General features: G+C 38.9%; 1 protein-coding gene across 7 annotated transcripts in view; it reads left to right on the forward strand.

The window, feature by feature from the left end:
- nfia (nuclear factor I/A) overlaps window positions 1–22,502 on the forward strand; it is a 580,788-nt gene that overhangs the window by 284,007 nt on the left and 274,279 nt on the right. For 6 of the 7 annotated variants that reach the window (XM_063064289.1, XM_063064294.1, XM_063064287.1 and 3 more), the window contains exon 3: window positions 10,714–10,776. The exons of the other annotated variant lie outside the window; for it this stretch is intronic. In XM_063064289.1, the coding sequence (XP_062920359.1) occupies window positions 10,714–10,776 (63 nt within the window). The remainder of the gene's footprint in view (window positions 1–10,713; window positions 10,777–22,502) is intronic. 7 annotated transcript variants of the gene reach the window in all.

The raw sequence follows: 22,502 nt of genomic DNA on the forward strand, positions 1-22,502 counted from the left end.
AATGCCCAGCCCACAAATGTTTTCATTTTCAGTTCTGTTTGCATACTCTACTAGAAATGCACATCCTTCTGCCATTTTGATCAAATATGTGCCAAAAGCTGTGCAGATTAATTGCGATGCTATGTCAAAAAAAAAATCCTCTACTTTAGATGGTTTTTCCCTCCATTTCTAACTTCTGCTGCAATTGCAATCCACCATGTCAACCAAGTGGTCAAGCATCATGTGCAAATTTGCATAGCAAGAATTGACCAGCTGTCTGACAGTAGGAAATATCATAGCTGAGTTTTGCTTTTAAATTCTTTTCAACAAGGGTCACAGGATGGAAATTAAGAGCTGGTATGCCCTTGCCCAAGTGCATCGAGACTAGTTAAAATACTTAACTGTAGCTTGGGGTGAAATCTAAGCAGATTTTGTTGAGGAGAGATTTTAACAGACAAATTGAACACAAAACCCTCTTACAATGCAGTCATCTGGTCGTATGAATTTCATAAATTAGAGGAATTTCTGAATATTACCTGCAAATGACTTTTTCCTGGAAATAAAATGTTATTGATTTTCAATTGTCCTATGCATATATCAATAATGCAAACAAAACTCATCTCGCATTCAATATGTTGCTGCCTTAAAATTTGTGACTCTTATTTTTGGACTTTGGCTTGTGCATTTCGTTGTGTCTGGATTCTATGCTTTCTTTTCGGCATAGAAAATCTAAATGCTTTAAAGTTCTACTAGTTCTACAGGGATGGAGATGGGATTGGTGGTGTAGAAGTTAATCAGCAGCAAATAAGATTGAAACAGCCCTTGCTTTTTAAAACACAGGTTAGTTGTACACAAAATTAGTATCTGGCTATGCAGTTTTGAGGATATTTAACATTGCACTGCATAGCCAGATACTAATTTTGTGTACAACTAACCTGTGTTTTAAAAAGCAAGGGCTGTTTCAATCTTATTTGCTGCTGATTAACTTCTACACCACCAATCAACTGTGGTTCTACATTTTACGGTGACATCATTCCAAATATTTTTGCTGATAAAGCGGAGTTCAATCTGGGTATAATAAGACCCACTTTATTGCTTTTAGATTGGTACAGTTTACCTCTTCTATATTTATTAACCTTCCCCAAGGAAGGGGACACTATCTGGGGAGGCCTGCAGGGTTTCTGTTTTCTGTTGTATTTTACTTCCCTGTGAGACTTGCAGCATCAGCTTACTGTAGGAACTAATGCCATTGTCTTGTCTTTGTCGAAAGGTCAAAACTGAATAAAAAGCACAATATCCACCATCAGAGTACAAAGAAAATATTGACTTTCCTAATCCAGTTTCGCTGAAGGGTGAGAGAATTAAATTAGTTATCTGGGTGAAGAAATCGAGAGCCTATGAGAAAAGATAAAGGAGGCAGTTGTGTTTTCTCTGGGAGCTTTCGGCCCAAGATGCGCAGGTGTGTCACCCGATCCATGACTTGCATCGATCGAGCTGTGCAAATGCATATTTAATTAGTGCAGGGACTTGGATTGCATTATGGCCCTGAAGTTCGCATTGAACGGACTGTCAGGCTTTGTGAATGTTCTCCCCTGGTTCGTTGTTCAAGGCGCTTCTGCACTGTGTCTGAGCAGCTAAAAGTTTCTTTGTTTTTAGCTGCTGATGCGTAGCACACTGCTGAGGGGAATACAAACAAGTAAAGTCTTAAAGTGTTTATTTTTGTCTGGAAATAAGGCTGAGGCAACATGATGAGAGACGAGGGATGTGAGGCTGATGCCGAATACTGATGAGATTCCCATTGGAGTGAATGTATTTTCCCCATTTTACTAAATGACATTCTCAATAAAAATGTGTAGCCTATCATTTGTCTATTTTAATTCTTACATTTCTAACATTTTAAACCTGTAATATCCCACAGATTTCCCATAAGATTTACAGTGTGATTCCCATATCCTTCACCAGTCTGGTGGTCTCGCTCTAACTTTTGTCTGGAGAAACTGAAAGACAGTTGCAATAAAAAATAGTTTCTGTGGACTGACAAAATAAGAAGTTTGAAAGGGATTATGATTACTCGAGGTTGGCAAGGACCATCATCTCAGTATTATGCAGAAAAACAATGATTTAGTTTGCAAAGTCACTAACTCTGCAAACAGATTCTATTTCATGATAAATGCTGCATCATGTTTCTCAGTTTCTTCTTCTTACACAACTTATGACAAGGAAAGCTGGTGGAACATATTTCATGCAGTTTTAGCTGTGATTGCATAGAATGTCTGAATAAAATATTAATATTAAAGATTTTTATGGATAAATTGATATAATTGGTTGTTGAATTGCATCTTATGCAATTTAAAGTGAAGGTTTATTTTTTGAGAACAGAACAATTTTTGACAAACTTACAGTATTTTGAAACCTTTTTTTAAGCACAGCTGTATTAAATCTATTAATCTATTTCTCAGCCTACTTGGGGATACACACTCTGGAACGGTTCTAATCCCCAGACAATTTGTATGCCCTTTGATACTGTAGCTGAATCTAGCATAACCACTATTAAAATAGACTAACTGAGCACCCTAATAAATATGCAGATTTAAGTCCACATCTTAAGGCTAATAACCCAAACTTTATGTGTATTAGCTGCTCAAAAAGTGAAAAAGTAATCTATGAAGAAGATATTGCTCTGGATATGGTTTCAGATGGTTTGGAATAAATATTAGGATCATGTTAACAGAACTGCTATTTAGGCACACTTTATCTGTCATTAATCATTGCATGTCTTTTTACACAAACCACAAAGCTAATTGTAAGTGGTTTAAAACTCCCTCAAAGGTTAAGCTTCCCCCAGCTACAACTACAAATTTAGATATGATCAGATGTTGAAATTTTAACCACAAATGATTCAGTTTTTGCACGGTGCCAGTTAACAGTGTAAGCTTTATTAGAATGTATGCATCAGATTATGTATACAGTATAGACCTAGATTGTAATTCATAATTTTTTTGATTTTGGGCAGACTCTAAAGATGGGATAAAGCAAGATACTAGCATTGCACTAATACTGCATCTCACCTCCAACAAACTCCCTACTGGATTGGTGTTGCTGTACAGAATGAGGAGTTGTTCAATCTTTGTTGCCTCTGCTTTAGCTTCAGTAGTTGAATTACAGTACACAGACAATACTTGTAGATACATACACTGAGCAGCCAAGTCATCATTGACTCCTTCACTGAAGCATACCAAAAGGTTCCAAAACATACAAAAGGGTTGGCCTTGCACTGACCATATGGAAGACTCTTTCATGTCACATACTACCATTGCCAGACAATCACTGTTCACAAGGCTCTATAAATGTGGGTAACATGTTCTACGTCTTGGGAGTGACCACACAGTCAAGTAAGACATCAATTTAAAAATTCACTACTGACTCCAGTGGACTAGGGCAACCTTTGTCCAAATATAGAAAAAATTACTTGAAGATCAATACCTCAAATCTGACACATTTGTTCTCCTGAGCAGTAGTGATTTGAACAAACTGTGGTCATCATCATTATGTGTCGTGTCGTATGATCATGGTCTTCCACCTACCTTTAATCAGCCCATGGGGAAGACCCCCGTCATGCTATTGTACTTACTGTCTTCTCTATGCATGACCATGATTGTTCTTGGCAAGACTTTCTCCAGTAGTGTTTTACCATTGCTTTCTTCTGTGCAGTATCTTTACAACACAGGTGACCCCAGACATTATTAATACTTTTCAAAGATCGTCTGCCTGGTGTAGTGGTCGCATAACCAGGAGTTGTGATATGCACCAGCTGCTAATACGACCATCCACCACCTGATCCCATAGCTTCACTTAACCCTGATCGGGGCGGGATGGGGGGGTGCTAAACAGGTGCTACACCTTGCCAAGTGTGACCTGCAGGCTAGCGGAGAGAAGGGATGCCCTACACCTCCTTTGGTAGAGACTTATCTGCATCTCACAACCCAGAAGTGAGGTTCTCCTAACTTTGCCTCTGGCATCCCCCAAATCCATTGTCAGATTAGACAAACTTATGTTTGTGTCCTCTCCCAGGCCAACATCCCCAGCATCAAAAATCTGATTATACTGAACTAGCTCCAGTGAGCAGGCCACATCATCCACCAGCCTGACCCCAGGCTTCTGTATGAACAATCTTATCAAGGTTCCAAAGGTTTTCAGGTCAGAGGAAATATTTCAAGGGCATTCTCAAAGTCTATGTGGGGGAAAATGTAACTTCCTCACTTGTTCAATGGAATCTCTAACCCATGACCATTGAACTGGAGATGGATGTCAGGTAAAGCACCTCAAGTCTCTATGGTAAGAGAATATGGATGCCACGTTAATGCAGAAGATGAAGTGCAGGATCTCCCAAACAGTTTTCCCACCCACTCTGGAAAGCAGCATGTGCTCCACCTGTGGCAGGCAGAGTCTGCAGTTTTATATTGGACTCTTCTCTCAACTCAGAACCCACAGAACTGGGATGAGACCAAATCGCTCTCAGCCCTGAAGAGACAAAAAGTAACCTTATAAGTACAATGATGCAGCGTTCATAGATTTAACAGGGAGGATGGATGGTGATTTATACAGATGTCATGTTAGAACGAGGAAGGGCATTCAGGTGAGGAGTGCTCATAACTTGACTGGGTTAACGAGATTGCTAAGTCCATATAGAGCAGATGTCTGCCAGGAAATTACTTAACATTTTTCTGCTTAATTTGACGTGCTCCACAAAGCTGGTTTGTAGGAGTGCTACTCCCTTTGTTTGTTTAACCTCCAAGCAGGCAGAGTCAGCAGAGCTAGTTTCATCTTGCCCATCTCTGAAGAGCTGCTTGCTTGAGAAGAACTCCAGTTTGGAGTGAAATCACTTCCAGAACTGACGCTACCAGCAATTTACCACTTCTTTGCAGATTGGGCCATATTTACAATCGAGGCAGCACTGAAGGGCCACGTATAAGAAACATATTTTAACATTAACTGAATACAGCCAAGCATTGATACTTGCAATTATTATTTAAAAATGCATATGACGTACTGTTCATTTCCCCCTCACCACTCCACAGATTTCTCCCACACAGCCTCACTCACTCTGTCATTACTGATTTCCCTGTTCCATTCACTCCCATCTCACTGTCCTACCCACCTCCTCACAGCCTCAGTCGCTCCCTATTTGCTCTTCCAGTCATTCACTTTTTACTCCCTCCTCAACTCACTGTTCCCCTCAGTCCCTCCTTCCAGCCCCTCACTGCCCCACATGTTCCTCATTGTTCCTGTGCCCATTCATTCCTTCCTCACTTCACCACTCATTCACCCTCCTTTGCTCTCTGTACACCCTCATGCTCCCCTACTCCCTCCTCTCACTCCCCTGTTCTTGCCTTTATTATTCTTCCATTCACTACTTTCTTGCTCCTCCACTCACTCCCTCCTTGACGCTGCACCGTACAGAAAATTGTGTTTATACTCTGAAAGTCAGGCAGAATATTTGGGCAGAGAAGCAGATTTAGCATTTCACGTCATTGACCGAGCATCATTACTGAAAGGTCTTCAACCCAAAATGTTAACTATTCTTTCTCCACCAGAGTTGCTGAATATTTCCTAGATCGGACTTCTAGCAGCTGTAGTACTTTGTGTTCCAATATCAACAGTACAACTGATCATGCTTTGGATCTCCCTGTGATAGGTGAAGAAAAAGGGTTTTTCACTAGAATGGCTTCGTTCTGACTGGACCGGTCATTAAGACCCCATTGAACCCCAGAAACCAGTGTAAACTGTACAATCTGAGATAAACTCTGGATTCAATATCTGAGCAAGTCAGAAAAATGAAGTAATTTGTTTTAAAGCTAACTGTTGACAGCTTCCTCTCAGAGGGCAAATATTTCTCACTCCTTAAAGTCAGGAAGTCAGATGCCTTTCCTGCCTGTTCACCACTGTGTTTTGTACATCAGCTTTATTTGGGAGTCTGTCTCTAACAGGTGTAGAACCGAGTAGGCAGACTGTGACATGGATGATAATTCAAAGAATTTTATAACCCATTGTGCCTATCCCAGTTCTTAAATAGGGCACTTTGAATTTGCAGTTGCCAGTGAGAGACTTGCACTCCCCACTAGTACCCCCATCTGTGTTGCACACTCTTAAACTGTGCCCAACAGTATTACTAAACAGTGACTAGCAGTTAGACAATGATTAACTTGTGACTTCCAGGAGCGTCATATTATGTGGTGATAGATCTGTGTCCACCAGTACTGCAGCCCACTAGTATTGTAGTACGTGTTATACAGTGACAGATCTCTGCCCACAAATACCATATCTGAGTTTTATAAATATACCTTTGCCATTGAGTACTCTAGCTCAGTGTTAAACAATGATAGATCTGTGCCCACAAGAATTGTAGTCTAGTGCTATACAAAAATGGATCTCTGTCCACCAGTTCTACATCCAAATGTTATGAAGTAAATGACCTTTGCTGACCAGTACTGTAATCCAGCTGTTCTCAGCAATATGGTAACCAGGGTTATACAATGATGGTTCAATGCTTGCCAATGCTGTAATTTAAGTAAGAGACTTTTGCCGATTATTACTATCATTTAGTATTACATAGTATACAGTATTATTATATTATTGTAGCATTATATTATAAAGTACTGAAACACAGTGTTATAAAAAAATCTTTAACCCACCAGTACAGTAACCTTAAGTTATATAGGGATACAGTGTACCTATGCTAATTGGTATTCAAGTGTATAGTGACAGACCTGTGCCTATCAGAACTGTATCTTTGTCACTTCTGTGGCAGCTGACATACTGTAGCAAGCAGTGGGATGGGATAGAGTGCATCTTGCGAGCTACAAGGGTGGTAACTGCAGGAAGGCTGATTAGACCTGTGGTCTGAATGTGACACGAGAGGCATATGTTATACTCTACAATTTGAAATATTATAATGATTCATAACAAGAATTTATTTTCCTTAAAATTTGTAGCATGAGTGCGTGTATCTCTTGGCACAAGGTATTCTGAGTTTGCAGATATTTATATTGCTTTCACAATAATCGGTAAATAATTCAGCAAGATATCTAAGCTGATTCCTTGATGCTCTGTCTCTGACAAGGCAACCATGCCTTTGCAGATCAGGAGCTGGTGATAGAACTGCACTCTAGCTCCAATTTAATAGTTGATAGTGCTTGTTCAGCAATTTCATTTTGTGTGAAGAACACAGTCAACCCATTTGCTGATGATCTGATGCAGTGGTTTTGAATTTAACCCTCCTGCAGGAACCAGTGTTATGTCCCTCTGAATCTCACAATAAAGCTTTGAGCTTTGTTTAACTTCAGCCTGAAGTTACACCCAGAACCTCCCCACTTAATATAAGCAAGCATGAGCTACCAAATGATGCCTTAGAGTAGCGCGGCTATTCATGTTAATCTTGCTCTCATCTATCCTGTCTACACACAAGTTCCATAAACACACAGTTTACAGATTTTCAGGGCCTACATTTTCAGATTGGAAAAATGTCTCAGGTGGAGTCATTGATGCTGAAAGATTCTTGTTTACAAACTGCATCACTTTTACCTACGCATATTAGAAAAATTGCTTTCCACTTTAAAGATCATTGTCAAGTTGTTCCATTTATAACTAGCACACTTTTGTAAAGATTCACAGACTGAAAAATGTCTTTGCATAGCTGCCAAGGTCACTACACCATTAATCTGTAATACAACAGAAACCTTTCAGGCCACTGCAGGGAACATCTTTTAGATAAGTAAGAAAGCATTTTATGATAGCATAAGGCCAGTGACTGATACCAAGTTTTCTTTATCTTTTTAATTGTAGTAAGATTGCACATCAAGAAACACATGGGCAGATTTCTTGTTAATTCCGTTTGTACAGTGAAATTTCATCCCAAATCAGATGATGTTGAATATTGGTACAGACTGAATGATTCTTGATGAACTTTGGAGGATATGTGATGAGTTTTGCCTCAGCAGTGCCATAGTCCTGAAGCATTGGGCTGCCTGGCATTTGCTGCAGTAAGGATCCCAAGTCTATATCTAAGCTTCCCATTTTAAAGGAATTGAAGAAGTAAGTTTACTGTCTGGTCTCAAGACATTACAACACCTTTACTCACTCTTGCAGTCCATGGGAATTTGCAGTAAATTTTCCAAGGTACTGTAATACTATTGAGTGCTTTTCTAAGCATAATTATTTCCAACAGTTCTTGGAAGCCCTGAGAAAATATCTTATGGGGAACATCTACTGCAACGTTCTTAAAAGTCATCCCAAATGGTGCCAATTTCTCTAGAAGTTCTTCCTCACCATGTTGATGTTGCAGCATTCAATTGGGCCGATGTGGACTGAAGGAATTCTGCAAATTGAAAGACACGTCTGGAAGTATGTTGTGAATGTATGCAGTGGATTTCCTCTAGCCATTCTTTACTTGTGTTAACAACATTCTGATGTCAATGCTCCTGAACCACAGTTATCATTGTGATTTGACTTTTGGAACTGGGAACTCTACTTCCAAAGCTCTGCTTTCTAAGTTGAAATGTATATCTATATAGCAAAGTTACTGCTGCTTCCTTTAGATAATCATATGTTTGTTGGCCTTCTGAAGATACGTATTGTTTTTGTTCTACTAATATGGAATAAGAGAAGGCAATATTTCAAAGCTCTATGTGCAGTAGAGAATTCTCCCATATGAGTTCATAATAATTATTGAAGATTACCAGAGCTGGCAGCTGGTAGAGTAAATTCAGAGATGTTAAAAAAGTCTATTTGAAGTTTATAGGCATTACTGTCAGGACCATTCTTATTAGTGAACCACTGCAGTCCATAGTGTGAAGGTACTCCCGTCAAACTGATGGGTAGGAAGTTCTAAAGTGTAGATCTTGTGTTAATGAAGGACAGAAACATTGCTGGAACTCAGAGTGGTGTTTGACTCGGAGGTGAAGTTGCAGGGGTGATGTTCTTAATGAGTCTGCTGCTGTTATATTGGTTAATTGTGGTGATAGGTTTGAAGGTGCTGCTGAGGTAGTCATTGCCTGTAACTGGTTTAAAGAACGGAGCTATGTATACTATATATATGTTGTCATTTTCCCTGAGAACCATGTGCTCAAAGGGAAAACATTTGCCCAAAGGATGGACTTGTCTTCCTGTGTAAAGTAGGTGTTGTTGGGATGGAGCAGCAAATGGTCTTGTGGTTTAGGTATTGGCAGTCCTTAGAGATCTGAGGTTTTGCAAGGTTTTATGAAGACCAATCCCACAATAGTACCAATATATAATTGGTATAGAAATAGATTCATTATCACTCATTTGGATTGGTTTTTGGAACCCTTGAATGCAAAAGGATCAGACAATAATTAGGTTACAAAAAGAAGCAAATGCATCTTCTAACTTTAATAAGCTTTGGTTGGATACAAAATTCCAACTAGCTAAGTAAAAATATTCCCTTTAAGTAGCCTTGGCATAATTGCGTAGAAGTATGAATGCCATCAATAGAAGATAAATTGTGGATACAAGTCCTGGGCTTGCCTTTGGGCTAACAAAGTCCATAATATTTATTCCAAGGTTCTATATGTGTATGCCAAGTAACACTGAGGGCTGTTTCTGGGAACCTCAAAGGAAAACTTCTGGCACAGATTCCAGTCTGATGCTGAAATTTGATTCCAGATTATTTCTTTAAATAATCTCTATTATTTACTAGCCTTCCTTTGGATCACGTGTTACAATCACCACAATGTCACTGACCGCTGACCATTGTCTCATTCCTAAAGCATTTATCAGACTGGACTTCCTCACCTCTAACCAGTCACCTGACCAGATTGTCCCCTTCCTACCTTACAGACATCAGACCAGGCTACCACTGATCACTCCTGCCATTCCTTGTGATTCATTTACTTACTCAGTAAATCACCCAATGCCCAATATCACTCCAACTAACACTTGCCAGTACGCTTCAGCTGATCCTCTCCTTAACCTCCCCCTAACCTCCCCCATCCCGCCAACCTCAGCAATGACCAGCTAGTACACAGCAGTATGGATTCTCCACGCTAGCACAGCACCCAAGGGGAAGACCTTATCTCATCTAAGGCCACTATATAAGCATCCATAACTCAAAACAGTTATCAGCATGCTATCCAGTAACCATTTAATGTGTCTTTGCAGGCACCAAAGGAATTCTAGGCTAAATGATTTCCATTTGAGCTGTTACTCACTAGAATGTATGAAAGTAGGCTACGGCTTACTCCCTGGGTCAACAACTCATTGAGGTTTGAGAATCCACTGGAATACAAGCTGCAGTGCTTCAATGCCTTGAGCTGCTGTGCACTCTGCAGTGCAAGGTTTACAGTCAATCAAAATCATCAACAATAATAAAAACCTCCATGATTTTATTGCTGTTTAGAAAAGAGAATGTATTTGATGCCATTCCCTTGTTCTGATTTGACTTTCTATCTCCCTGAGATTTTTCTAAGGAACCCTTTCCTGACCAAAATGCTTGAGATTGTAGAGCGCATCGCGTAAATAGCCCTAAACATAATCAGTTGTCTATGACTATGGAAATAAGCACATGAAAAAGGAAAACACAAAATAATGTGGGGAAAGAGCAGGAATTAGTTTCAATGTTCCCTCCCCTGCTAAGAAGCTTGGTCTGACACAAGGTCTGCTTCTGCAATGTAGTCTCCATGATCCATTCTAATAGGTCGGCTTATATTTTCTGTCTTTCAGATTCAGGTCAGTCTGAAAGTCCTAGCCAGGCAAGTGAGGATATCAAGGACCAGCCAGAAAATGGTATGTATTAATTTGACATGGAGCAGTATTTTTTTTTCTGGATTCTGCAGAAGAACAACTATCCTTTTAAAATTAGCTTTCAAAGAGCGATGTACTCATCTTTAAAACCTGAGAGAGGCTGGACGTAAGCATTAAATTCCATTCAAAACTTAGAACAAAAAAAAAATCATGTGTATGGTAAAGTTTATTTATGTAATTTTGACAATAGGGCTGTGTGCAAATCATGAAAACTATATATATGTATATCAGCAGGTTGCTTTTCCTTCTACTGAGGAATTAAGTCCTTAGATTGAAGAGGAAAAGATAGTCATCTTAGTTTCTATTAAGATTGCTATACAAATCACTTGGCATCAATGAACATGGCATCATTTGTGTAAACACATAGTTTGCATGGTAGGAAAAAAGTTGATGGCACGTGAAGAAAAGGGTGCCATATTCAATAAGGAGCTATTTTCAATGAGCATTAGCATTTGTTTTTAACGTTTTAACCCTTTTCTAGAAAGGAGTTTTCAGAGAAGCTTCTGATTCCCTGCCTGCAGTCACTGATGAGCTGAGTATTAAAGGTGCCATGTCTTCACTGGAAACTGGATTTATAATATTATACTATGTTGATTTTCTGTTCATTTGTGTCTGACACTAAAATTGTAAGGTAGAAACTTGAAAATAGTGTTCTAATTAACTTTTTTTCCTGATATGTAATTTATTTATTTTAATTTTATTTCAAATGATTATAAATACAATGATTTCGATATTCCACCGTACAGCACAATACAGTATTGGGGTTTAGAACATAAAAAAATTACAGCACAGTACTGGCCTGTTAGCCCATGAGCTGGAAATGTCTGTGCTGAAAATTACTTTCTGGAAATAATCAGTAATTCTACATAAGAAGTAGGCATCCAGGGCCTGGATCAATCAGAGGAAGTTCAAGGCCAGGCTGTTTGACAACTGGCTCAACTGACTCAACTCTCCCTTCACAGTCAGGTCCGACTGCCTGAAGGTGTCGTGGATCTAGTTTGGAGACCTGAGATGTGTAACAGACTTTGGCTGCAGCGGACAGGCAAGTTTAAACAAAGATGGGAACTGTGAGAGTTACACACACTCTCCATAGCAGGCAAGAAAATGGCCATCAGATGAAAGGTGGTTGGACCAATCCGTGCTGTTGTACTTGGCGCAGGTGTGCACCTTCTCGCTGCTCAGCCCTGGCAGTCACCTGAAACATATACCAGTTTATCTGGTAATGAAATGTGGAACAGGTCAGAAGAGTTGCAATACACAAATCCCTGGACATTGAGGTCAAAAGTGTACCCAGCTGCACCCTTAATCTTGCTGGACATTTTTGTGTGTGGCTGCAGCAGGCTGTGCTTAGAACTCAAATATACAGGCATCAAGGACAGATGCTATTTATTGAGATACAGAGATACAGCATGGAATAGACCCTTCCAGCAATCTCTGGATTTAATCCTAGCCTAATCATGGGATAATTTACAATGACCAGCTAACCTACCAATTGGTATGTCTTGGACTGTGGGAAGAAACCAGAGCACCCAAAGGAATTCCATGTGGTCATGGGGGAAACATACAAACTTCTTACAGGCAGTAGCAGGATTTGAACCTGGGCCACTGGTACTGTACAAGCCACTACACTACTGTGCTATCCATGCTGCAAGGGATAGGCCTGGCTCCATTGCCACGGAATGTTCCAGTCTTTTGTGCATTGATCCTCCGTGGAATTGTTCTTTCAGAAGAACAGTTTACCAGACCGTGGTCAGCACCAAACATCCTGCAGGCACTGTGGGCCAGAGACACAATTCTGTAAGAACAGGTACCAAATCAATTGCAAGAATGGTTCATTGTCAGAACACCTCAGCAAGCATCAATATCTTATTTGGGTAGTGATGAGAGAGACCGTTCCTGTCAAATCCTTCTGTAGAGTGGTAATCTGTCTTCTAACACATATTTCCCATGTAACGGCTACAATGAGGAAGAACAGGTCACCCATCCCTTTGTAAATAGTGTAAGTGCAAAGAAGGTCTGGAGAAGGATGCAGAGTGCCTCCCTCGGATCATCCTGAGAGTTTCCTGATCTATGAGATGTTACCAGAGATGTATCTAGACAACATGAATCCACATGAATACTTCATTATTCCCTTTTTCTGCACTATTTACTTATTTTGTGATTTCTGGTAATGGTATGTCTTTGTGCTGTACTGCAGCCTCAAAATAATTAATATCATATCATATAAGACAGTGATAATAAACCTGATTCTGCTTCTGACTCTGCATACCTCAATACTGCTAGAAAATCATCAACTTAGTGAAAGACACATGTAGGTCTGCCTGAACTTGTTGGTCTTCCAATTCAATGAGATGCCCATAAGGGAATGCTGCTAACTGGCACATTCCAGACAGCAGGAATACCTGATGAGGGGCACTCTGAAGATTAGTGCAACCAATGCAAAGGCTTTGTAAGGAAGAACTGTAGTCCAAGGTCCTTGTGCTACTAGATATTAAGGGGTTAAGTCCAGTGTAGAAGCCTCTCAAACACTTGCAGTTTGTATCATCCCAGGAGACCACATGAGAAACAATGGAGGTTATAAGTACAAACTGTGCTAACTCTACCAATGTAGTACAGTACTGTAAAGTAACACTCTGAATGCACTGACTGAATGACACTACGAATGTAAGGGGAATCATGCACTGTGTATATTTTTAATAGCGTTTATTATTGAAATTTAAAGAATTTTATTCTCTGTGAAACATATGGTAGTCATTGGTGGTGTAATGTTGAATGCAGGAGCGGACCTGTACTAGTTGATGATGATTGTTCCTAGCATTTGTTGAAGGTCCTGCCCATAACTGGGCTGTTCTCAAAGTCTCTGCCGGAACAACATGCCCTAGAATCGTTTCAGGTGACCAATTCCACAGGAAGTTCTGGTAAAATGGTGGTACACTCAGACGCAGCAGCATCTAGAGGGCCAACCAAATGTGTTATTATTTTTAATGTATTTTTTATGATCGCAAGACCCTACTGAACATTAAAAACCTAACGTACTGCAGGTCTACTCCGTCAGTGAGTTGCTCGTTAGCAGGGAGACTGAAGGAGCTGGATTTGGTGCGGATCGTGCTGCTGCCTGCTTTAGAAAGTTGGAGTCAGTGCGAAGGAGGCGTGCAGTCTAACGGCAACTGATCATCTTGGTCGCTTTTCTTGTGATCGTAAGACCAAGCTCGACATTGTTAACGTGGAATACTGCAAGTCAGATATACTGATTTGTTGGTGAATGGCGGGGGAACTGCATAGCCTCGGTCATGAGGAGGTCTAGCCCTCAAGCTGCAGTGTTGCTTATTTTCAGCCACCTAGGGAGGATGTGTCGGAGCTGGTGCCCGCTGTCAGAGGTGTTGTGGCATGGTGTACATGTAGGCTTCAGTGCTGCTCTCCAGTGTTCACTTGGCAGAAAATAAGATGTATTGTACTTGACTATGGACCGCTGCAACATTCAGTGATATGGACAATATTTTATTGGTGTTGTCTTATATGTGCTATTTGTGTGTCTTGTGCTGTGTATGACTATTAACATAAGTTTGGCCCCAGCGTAACGGCTGTTTTGTTTGGCTGTATTCATGGATATTCATGTATGGTTGAATGACAAACTTGAACTTGAAATTTCTCCTTTCTTGGAAGCAGGGTAAGTAACTGCAAAGATCATTGCCTTATGAACCTACCTTCCATGCTGCAAGATGAAGAGTATTCATATCCATTTCTTAACAACCAATCCAATATGACTGAACACAAGAAATTCTGCAGATGCTGGAAATCTTCAGCAACACACACAAAATGCTGGAGAAATTCAGCAAGTCAGGTAGCATCTATGGAGGGGAATAAACAGTCCATGTTTTGGGATTCTGAAGAAGGGTCTCAGCCAATGTTCCCTCTAATTTTTAGTAGTCAGTGTGCGCAAAAATATTATGTTGTGCAAATTTTTTTCCTGTGACAAAAGTATGTGGGCACTGAATGCACACATGGCACAGTTTATGTAGGTTTACAAAATACTTGACATAAAACTGAACAGAATAACAACAAAATAACATACATATTTAAGTCACTCAGTTATTTTTTCTCTCTGCTGTCTTTGGCACTTACCTATTCTTTGTAAACTCTATCTAGGCTAGTAGAACTTCCATCCAAATGATAGCTTTTGATTCTTATTAACATATCCAAATGACATTCACCTAGACGGTTTCTCAGCTTGTTTTTGAGTTGATTCATTAGGCTAAAACCTCGCTCACAGTCTGCACTAGATGCAAGAAAGGTTCCCCCAATGTCCATCCATCAACTGTGCAAGGTCGCAAAACTGTTGATTTTGAAGTACAAATGCCACCATTTGAGCAAAGTTTGAAATCAGTTGGGATTTAATTTTTTGTTGCATGGAAAATTTGAAATCATTAAACTGTCTAACTATTTACAGTATTTTCAGCTAGAAAATCATGATATTTTAGACATAAGGCATTAACTTGTTCATCGCCAAATGGGAAGTCACAATCTGCAATTGCGGCGAAATCAAAAGCTGACCACTCTTGTACCTCATCTTCAGAAAACCTTTCTTCTAAATGAACACAAAGACTATTTATAAAAGTCAACAGCGAATTTGTATCCACTGAGACGTTTTCTTCACATTGTTGGCTTAGCAAAACTTTAACTTTGTCACTCCTGAAACATTGTCTCCCAGATACTGCTTTCTTATCTTGTTAATTTTGCCTTATGCAAGATGATGTGAATCAATCGGTGTCAGGCCACTCTTTTGCAGAATCTTGCATTGTGCAGCCAGTTCATCAAAGACCTCTCTTAAAACCTGTAAAGCTACTTTGTATGTGATGTTTATCAATTTCTTGTGACAGTATTTAGCCACAGGGTTATTTGACTGATCTTTTTCAATAAAAACTTATTAAGCTATCTACAGGATTTGAAATAGATCTTTGTAAATTTTATGATATGAACACTGCCCGCCAAAGATGGCTGCTGCCGTGATGCAGCTGTATAAACTGGAACAGGAAAGGTGAGGTGACATAAATTAGTGACGTGCATTGTGGTATTTGAAAAACCAACTAACTAGTTAACAGAAGCATTTAGCTAAAAGATTATTTTCAATAAGTATAATTATTAATTACTACATTATTTTAGGTAACTAACCTTTTGTGCGCACGTTAATTTCCTTTGTGCGCTGGTTGAAAAACGTGTGTGCGCGCACACACGCACACAGCTTAGAGGGAACATAGGTCTCAGCCCAAAATGTCGACAGTTTATTCCCTTCCATAGATGCTGCCTGACTTGCTGTGTTTTCCAGCATTTTGTGCATGTTGCAATAAGATAGAAGCTATCTTAGATCTGCCTCCCTCTGCCCTTGTGCTGCTTCCATCAGATTATTCCTAATTTTGCACTTCTTGCCCAGCCTTGGAATGATGCAAAGTTTTTATGTGCAGTCAAGGCTAATGATTCTTTCAGTTGCAATGAATTGCACATTGTGCAGTTAAGAAAATTGAAGCCCAGCACAAATCTGGTACTGGTTTGCAGGGAGGCATCACTTTAAGTCAGGGATGAATTTCCAGACCTATGTGTATACTACCTCTTATTATACAATTGTAACAAACAGTACACCATTCTGATTAGTTGTGAGACTTTTTACAATTGAAAATGCAAAGTCCATTGGTTTCAAAATTATAATGAGTGTGAAGGATTGGATTGAACTCTTGATACTGTTCAATGTAGACAGCTTCATTTCCAGATATTAAAACAATAATGTAGGAAGACCACTGCATAGTATAATTAAAATAAATGCTATTTGGATGGGAGTGTGTGCTCTGGGCAGCTATATTTAGAAATGTAGATTCTTGGTGTTCAGTTTGAAAGGTTCCCCACAGGAAATGGATGGGTGGAGGGATGTTTAATCCTCAGAGGCATACAATTCGACAGTTATGCATATTAGCCTCATTAGTGAGCATCTCAAAATAATACTTCCATCTATAATCATAAATGGAATTTCCAGCTGTAGGAGCATGCATTATTGGTGTGGTCTTACCAAATTTACTTGAGATCAAAACTGGTAAGGAAAACTTAATAGCTTCACCAGAAGTATGAACTTTTTAAAAACTTAATTACTCTGTATCCTGAAATTACTTAACATTTCGTGTTTAATGTAGGGATGTTATGATTTTAGTTAATCTCTCAATGATTACATTAGTGAATATTCAGTCATTTCATAGATTGTAATTTTGTAAAATGAAAGTATATTAATACAATATGAAATATTACACAAATGCAGTTTGCGGTGAGTTTTATACAAAATGCATTTAAGTTTAGACAAATTGATAGTTTAATTGGACACAATGAAAACTTCTGGAAAGCAAAGGGATTGATAACTAATTAGTTTTATGGGGTGTGTGTGTTATTGCCAAGACCAATATTTATTGTTGAACTCTGTTCTTCAGAAGGTGTTGAGGAGCTGCTTTAATGAATTGTTGCATGCAGTCTTTTTGATGAATGTACTTTCTCAGTACTATTCAGGAGGGAATTCCATGATTCTTATATTTCTAAGCGACGTAGGTGTATAATTTGGAGGGGAAACTGGGGCCATTGATGTTCCTATGTACTTGCTGCCTTGTTTTTCGTGGTGGTAGAAGTTGTAAACTTGGGAGATGCTGTCAGAGTAGACAAGGTAAATAACAGCAGAGCACTTTGCAAATTCTATCTGCTGCTGCCTTTGTGCAGTGGTGGCAGGAGAAATTTATGGTTAGGAGAGTGGATGGTATTTCAGTCCAACAGACTTCTTTGTCCTGGATAGTTCTGAGCATCTTCGGTGAAGTTGGAACCATGCTCACCCAGTCAAGTAATGACTATTCACCTTCCTGAATTGTTCTCTCAAAATGGTGGCAAGGCTTTGAGGTATAAGAATGTGGATTATTTACTGCAGTATATCTAGTGTCTGACCTGACCTTACATCTTCACTATGTGGATGATCCAACTGAATGAGTTGTCAGATAGAGTAACAAAATGCACTCTATCGTTAAAGCTTTTGACTTTAACATATTCTTCTTAAAGTAGAAACAGCAAATAAATCTCATTAATATGCATGTTCCATTTTGTAAAAGGTGGGCTTCATTAGAGCATCAATTGTGACTTGCTTTGAGTTCCTTTGCTGTAGAGTGTACTTGATCTCAGAAATTAAGTGCCCATGTTGTAATATCATATTTTACCTTATCATTGAGCCATTACCTTAAGCTATACAGACCAGTTATAACTTGACATGATGATAAATTTGCTCACTTTATATACTTCCTTCATTCCCCTTCCTTTGTTTATTTTACATTTTGGTGTGAGATTTAAAGGAAGAGAGAACAAAAATGCAGAAAAATGAGTGAGAGACTGTAAAGGAGACAAATAAAAATGTGGAGTCAGCAATGGTTAAAGACAAAAAGTAGAAAGATTGGAGGAAATGGAAAGCATACGACAAGCAGAGGGGCAATCGTAGGAAGGGAGAACATTCAGCAGATGTTTTGTCTGTGTTGAGTGTTCTGAAATATCGAGTAATGTTAAAAAAACAAAACAAAGCTAATGGGCCGGATCATTTTGGATGCAGTCCATTACCAAGACTTGCTGCTTGTGATCCTTGCCACCTGGGCTTAATTTTTCTGAACCTAGTGGGCCAGAGGCTTTCTACAAGGTGGAGAAGGCTCACCATCAACTAACGCTCAGGCAACAGAACAGAGGACCCTGGCTCCAGCCTTTGACAGCTCACTGCTGCCAAGCTTTTGAACAGTTTTTAAATGATTTTAATAGTTAAAGAAATTCCAAAACTATTTGAACGTTTTAATGAAAAGTAACATTAGATTAAATGAAAATAAAAAATGAATTACAAGTACATGAAAAGACTACCTAGTACTTAGAAAGGAAATGAAGTAAAATAATTTGAACATTTACCTGCATGTTTCTTCTCCCACAGGGTTGGCGAACTCATTCAAATGAAGAGTGTTGCCTTTGGGCTGGAACTCCCTCCTGGGGTAAAGCTGAGGGGCCGGATGCAAACTGCATCCAGACTCTCCCTTTAATGGTGAATTCAGCAGTGGGGTGGGTAAGGTGCACAGGCATCTGATCTTCAGGGCATTTCAGCTTCTGTGTCTCATTATGCATACACGGGTGTCCCAGGTGCCCTGGAATTTTAACAGCTGATTGCTGACTACTCACAATGAAACCTGGCTGCAGCTTAACTCATTTCAGCCCAACGTACTCCCTCTTCACATCTTAATTTTGGTTAATCAAAAAAAAACAAGTCAAGGATAGGAACTTAATTGAGCACCTTATTTTTTTGCTTAATGGCTCTGTACATGTGTTTTCCCAAAATCCTATTTTTATGTGCATAGATATGATTAGTATTTTGACTAGTCATTCAGCTTGCAGTATTAAACTACCACCAGCTACTCTTCCTATAGAGAGTAATTCTTTATAGTATATAATCATCTTTTACTAGATAGGAAGTGTCTTTTTCACCTATTGTAGGATGCAGGGAGGGGTGGATGAGAACTTTGTGCATTGAAAAACTCATTGTAATAGAAATATTTTCATTGTGTTTGGTTAAATGATTGAACCAGCAATTAAGTCTCTTCCAAAGAGTCTTATTGGAACTATTTCATTGTTAGATTATTCTTACCATTTCCTGTATCTACTTGCTGTTGGTGATGTTTCCTTTGGTAGTGAGGAAAAAGAAAGGATAATAAAATGACCAAAATAAATGACACATAGTGAGGTAACAAGATCAATCACGTCTGATGACATGGGATTGAGGATTCTAAACATCAGATGAACTCTGATATTATAAATGACTGTCTTTTTCCTTCACCCCATTGCAGATAAAAAAAAAGGTTAATTTGATTTTTTTGCCTTTGTGGATTGCACAGTTACGTTTAAATTCAGATTCACATTAATTTGCCCATATGTCAACTTGCTAATGGTAGCATTTCTCATTGTTCAGATTAGAATTTGTCTTTCACTGAGACAATGATAATAGAAAGGGGCCTTTGCCAATCTATAGGCTGCAGAGTTCAGCCAGAATAAATCAAGTGCTTGAATTTGCTTTTGACATGACCCATTGAGCTTGTAGTTTTAAAGATAATTGGTGAGACTTCTTTCATTTTTTTAATTTGATTATGAGTTGAACTGGTAATCCTTCAAATGAACAGTTTTCCTTGCAGTATACTAATTCAAGCAATGAGAAAATGATCTGTGAAGACTTCATACAACAGGCGATGAGGTAGCAATTCACATTTCAGAGAATTGCATGAGAAGCCGTAATGTGATGGACCAATATTTTTGTGTGGTTTGTACATTTGTTAACCAGTTCATTTTAAAGGCTGAAAGTCCAGGCAAATACAGCACACAAAGCAATGGCATAATGGTGCACAAATCATTAACGGTTGATCTTCAGTCAAAAGCTTTAACCTTTATGTACCCCATATATGACTCTGTAAAAAAAGGTAGTTTAGTCAATAGGGCCACTAGGTGGAGCACAGCAGGCAGGCATAGTATTTCATCTCCTGGGAAGGAAACTGCATTGGAGTCATTTTCAAATTAAATCTCTTGAAGTTACAAGGCAGACTGGTATCAACCCTAGCGAATTCACAGTTTAATCAGTACAAGTCCTCAGCCAGCAGAAAGATACGTGATGCATTGCTCATTTTCAGCAGGTGGAGGTTTGGAGTAAGAGTCCAACAGAAATATACTGTTTGGAAGTTTGCCATTGATTTATCTGTGGTTCAACAGGGATGTCCTTGCTCCAAGAGGCTTTCCAGAGCATCAAATAAAAATATTTTTATGTTTTTATACAGGGAATTAGCAGCTGTGACAGTCTTAACTCCCTCAGTTGATTGGTGTAATCAAATAAATGATTTAGTGAAATTTGAGCTAATGACAGCTTATTGTTAAATGTTGTTTCAGTTTATAAAATGACATTTTAAAAGGTTCTATTTTCTCATTCTCTACTAGTTAGCTGGTTATTTTATGGAACTAAAGTCTGAACATTTTAGAAACAAATGTTTCATTTCAATATTTAAAAGGTGAACTGTCTTGACTTAGAGTCAGTATAAACGAATAGAAACTGAGAATATACAAAAAAAGCTACACAAAACATTAAACAATCATGCTCACATGCGAGGTGGTGTCAAAGGATTGGAATGCCAAATGTTATACCACTCTTTGAAAAAGGTATGAGGGCATATTCTGCACAGTATATTAGTCACATTCAATTTGGTAGTGGGGAAGCTATAGGAAAGATAAGTCACTCAGAATATGTGTGAGACAACATGGATTTTTTGAAAACAAATTGTATTTAAATGAACTATTGTTTAAATGGGATAACTGAGAAATTTGATGCGGGAAGAATAATGGATGTTGTCAACTTGAATGTTTGGAAGTTTTGTAATAAAAAAAAATGCCCCACGTTTTTCAGACGGAGGGAAGTACTCAGTGGTGATCCTCAGGATGTTGCTGCAGTCAGTGTTTTTGTTGTTATATATTAATGGCAGGGTAAACTTCCAAACTTTGCAGGTGACTCAGTGCCTAGGAGTATGTTAGACATTGCAGAGGGCTGTTGGAATGAGCAGACACATGGTGAATGAAATGTAGTCCAATCAAGAGAGATAGATACTTTATTGATTCCAAAGAAAATTACAGTGTCACAGTAGCATTACAAGTGCACAGATATAAATATCAGAAGAGAAGTAGAAAGAATAAAACTAAGTTACCATGAAGAGTCTAACCGGAGGGGGTCATCACTTCCCCGGCTATAGGTAAACTCATTATAGAGCCTACTGGCCAAGGGTGATAACGACTTCATATAGCACACTTTGGAGCAGCACAGTGATTAAGTGATGCACTACAATGGTAAGTACAGGTGGAAAAAATATAGACAAGACAGAACAATTCCAAAAAGGAGTGCAGGAACAAAGAGACTCAGCTGTCTATGAGAAACCTGACTGTGCAGCCTGCACAGATATCTTCCAACTTGATTAGACAGGCCTAAATCTAACAGTAAGTGCTTTCTTTTCAGTATTAAGTGCTGAGACATTCATACAAGGGTGCCTCAATGACACTACGAGCAGCACCATTACAAAACACATTACTGTGTCTGTAGTCTGTGACTGGCCACAAGGTGAGTTATTGGACCTCAATTCAGGAGGCAAAGATGTATCCAACAAAGAGCCTACTCACAGGGAGAATTCAGAGACATTCCATGGTACCTGCTGTGACTAAGGATATACACAGAGTTGTGTTGCCTCCCTATACTAATCCTATTTGCCTGCATAATGCCGTTCCTAATTAAGCACCTGATCAAAGTTCAAAGTAGATTTATTATCAAAGTATATACAGTGCCTTGAAAAAGTGTTCGGCTCCCACAACTATTTTCAAATTTTACTGTCTAATTTTCAAAATTTAAAATAAATTAGGATTTTTTGAGCTAATCTACAAAACATTGTGCATCATGTCAAATGAAATGAAACCTGTCAACAATTTACTAAAAATTAAAAAACTAAATTATGGGGCTGAGAAAGTATTTATCCCCTTTGTAATTACTACACTAACTTTCCTCAGGTGCAATACTGTATATTACCTTACCCTGTTTGTTGATGTAGAAAATTGGAGATCACCCATTGTCAATGAAATCATAGGAATAAATAACCCCT

Source organism: Mobula hypostoma, chromosome 12 (genome assembly GCF_963921235.1).
Source record: "Mobula hypostoma chromosome 12, sMobHyp1.1, whole genome shotgun sequence".
Lineage (NCBI taxonomy): Eukaryota > Metazoa > Chordata > Chondrichthyes > Myliobatiformes > Myliobatidae > Mobula > Mobula hypostoma.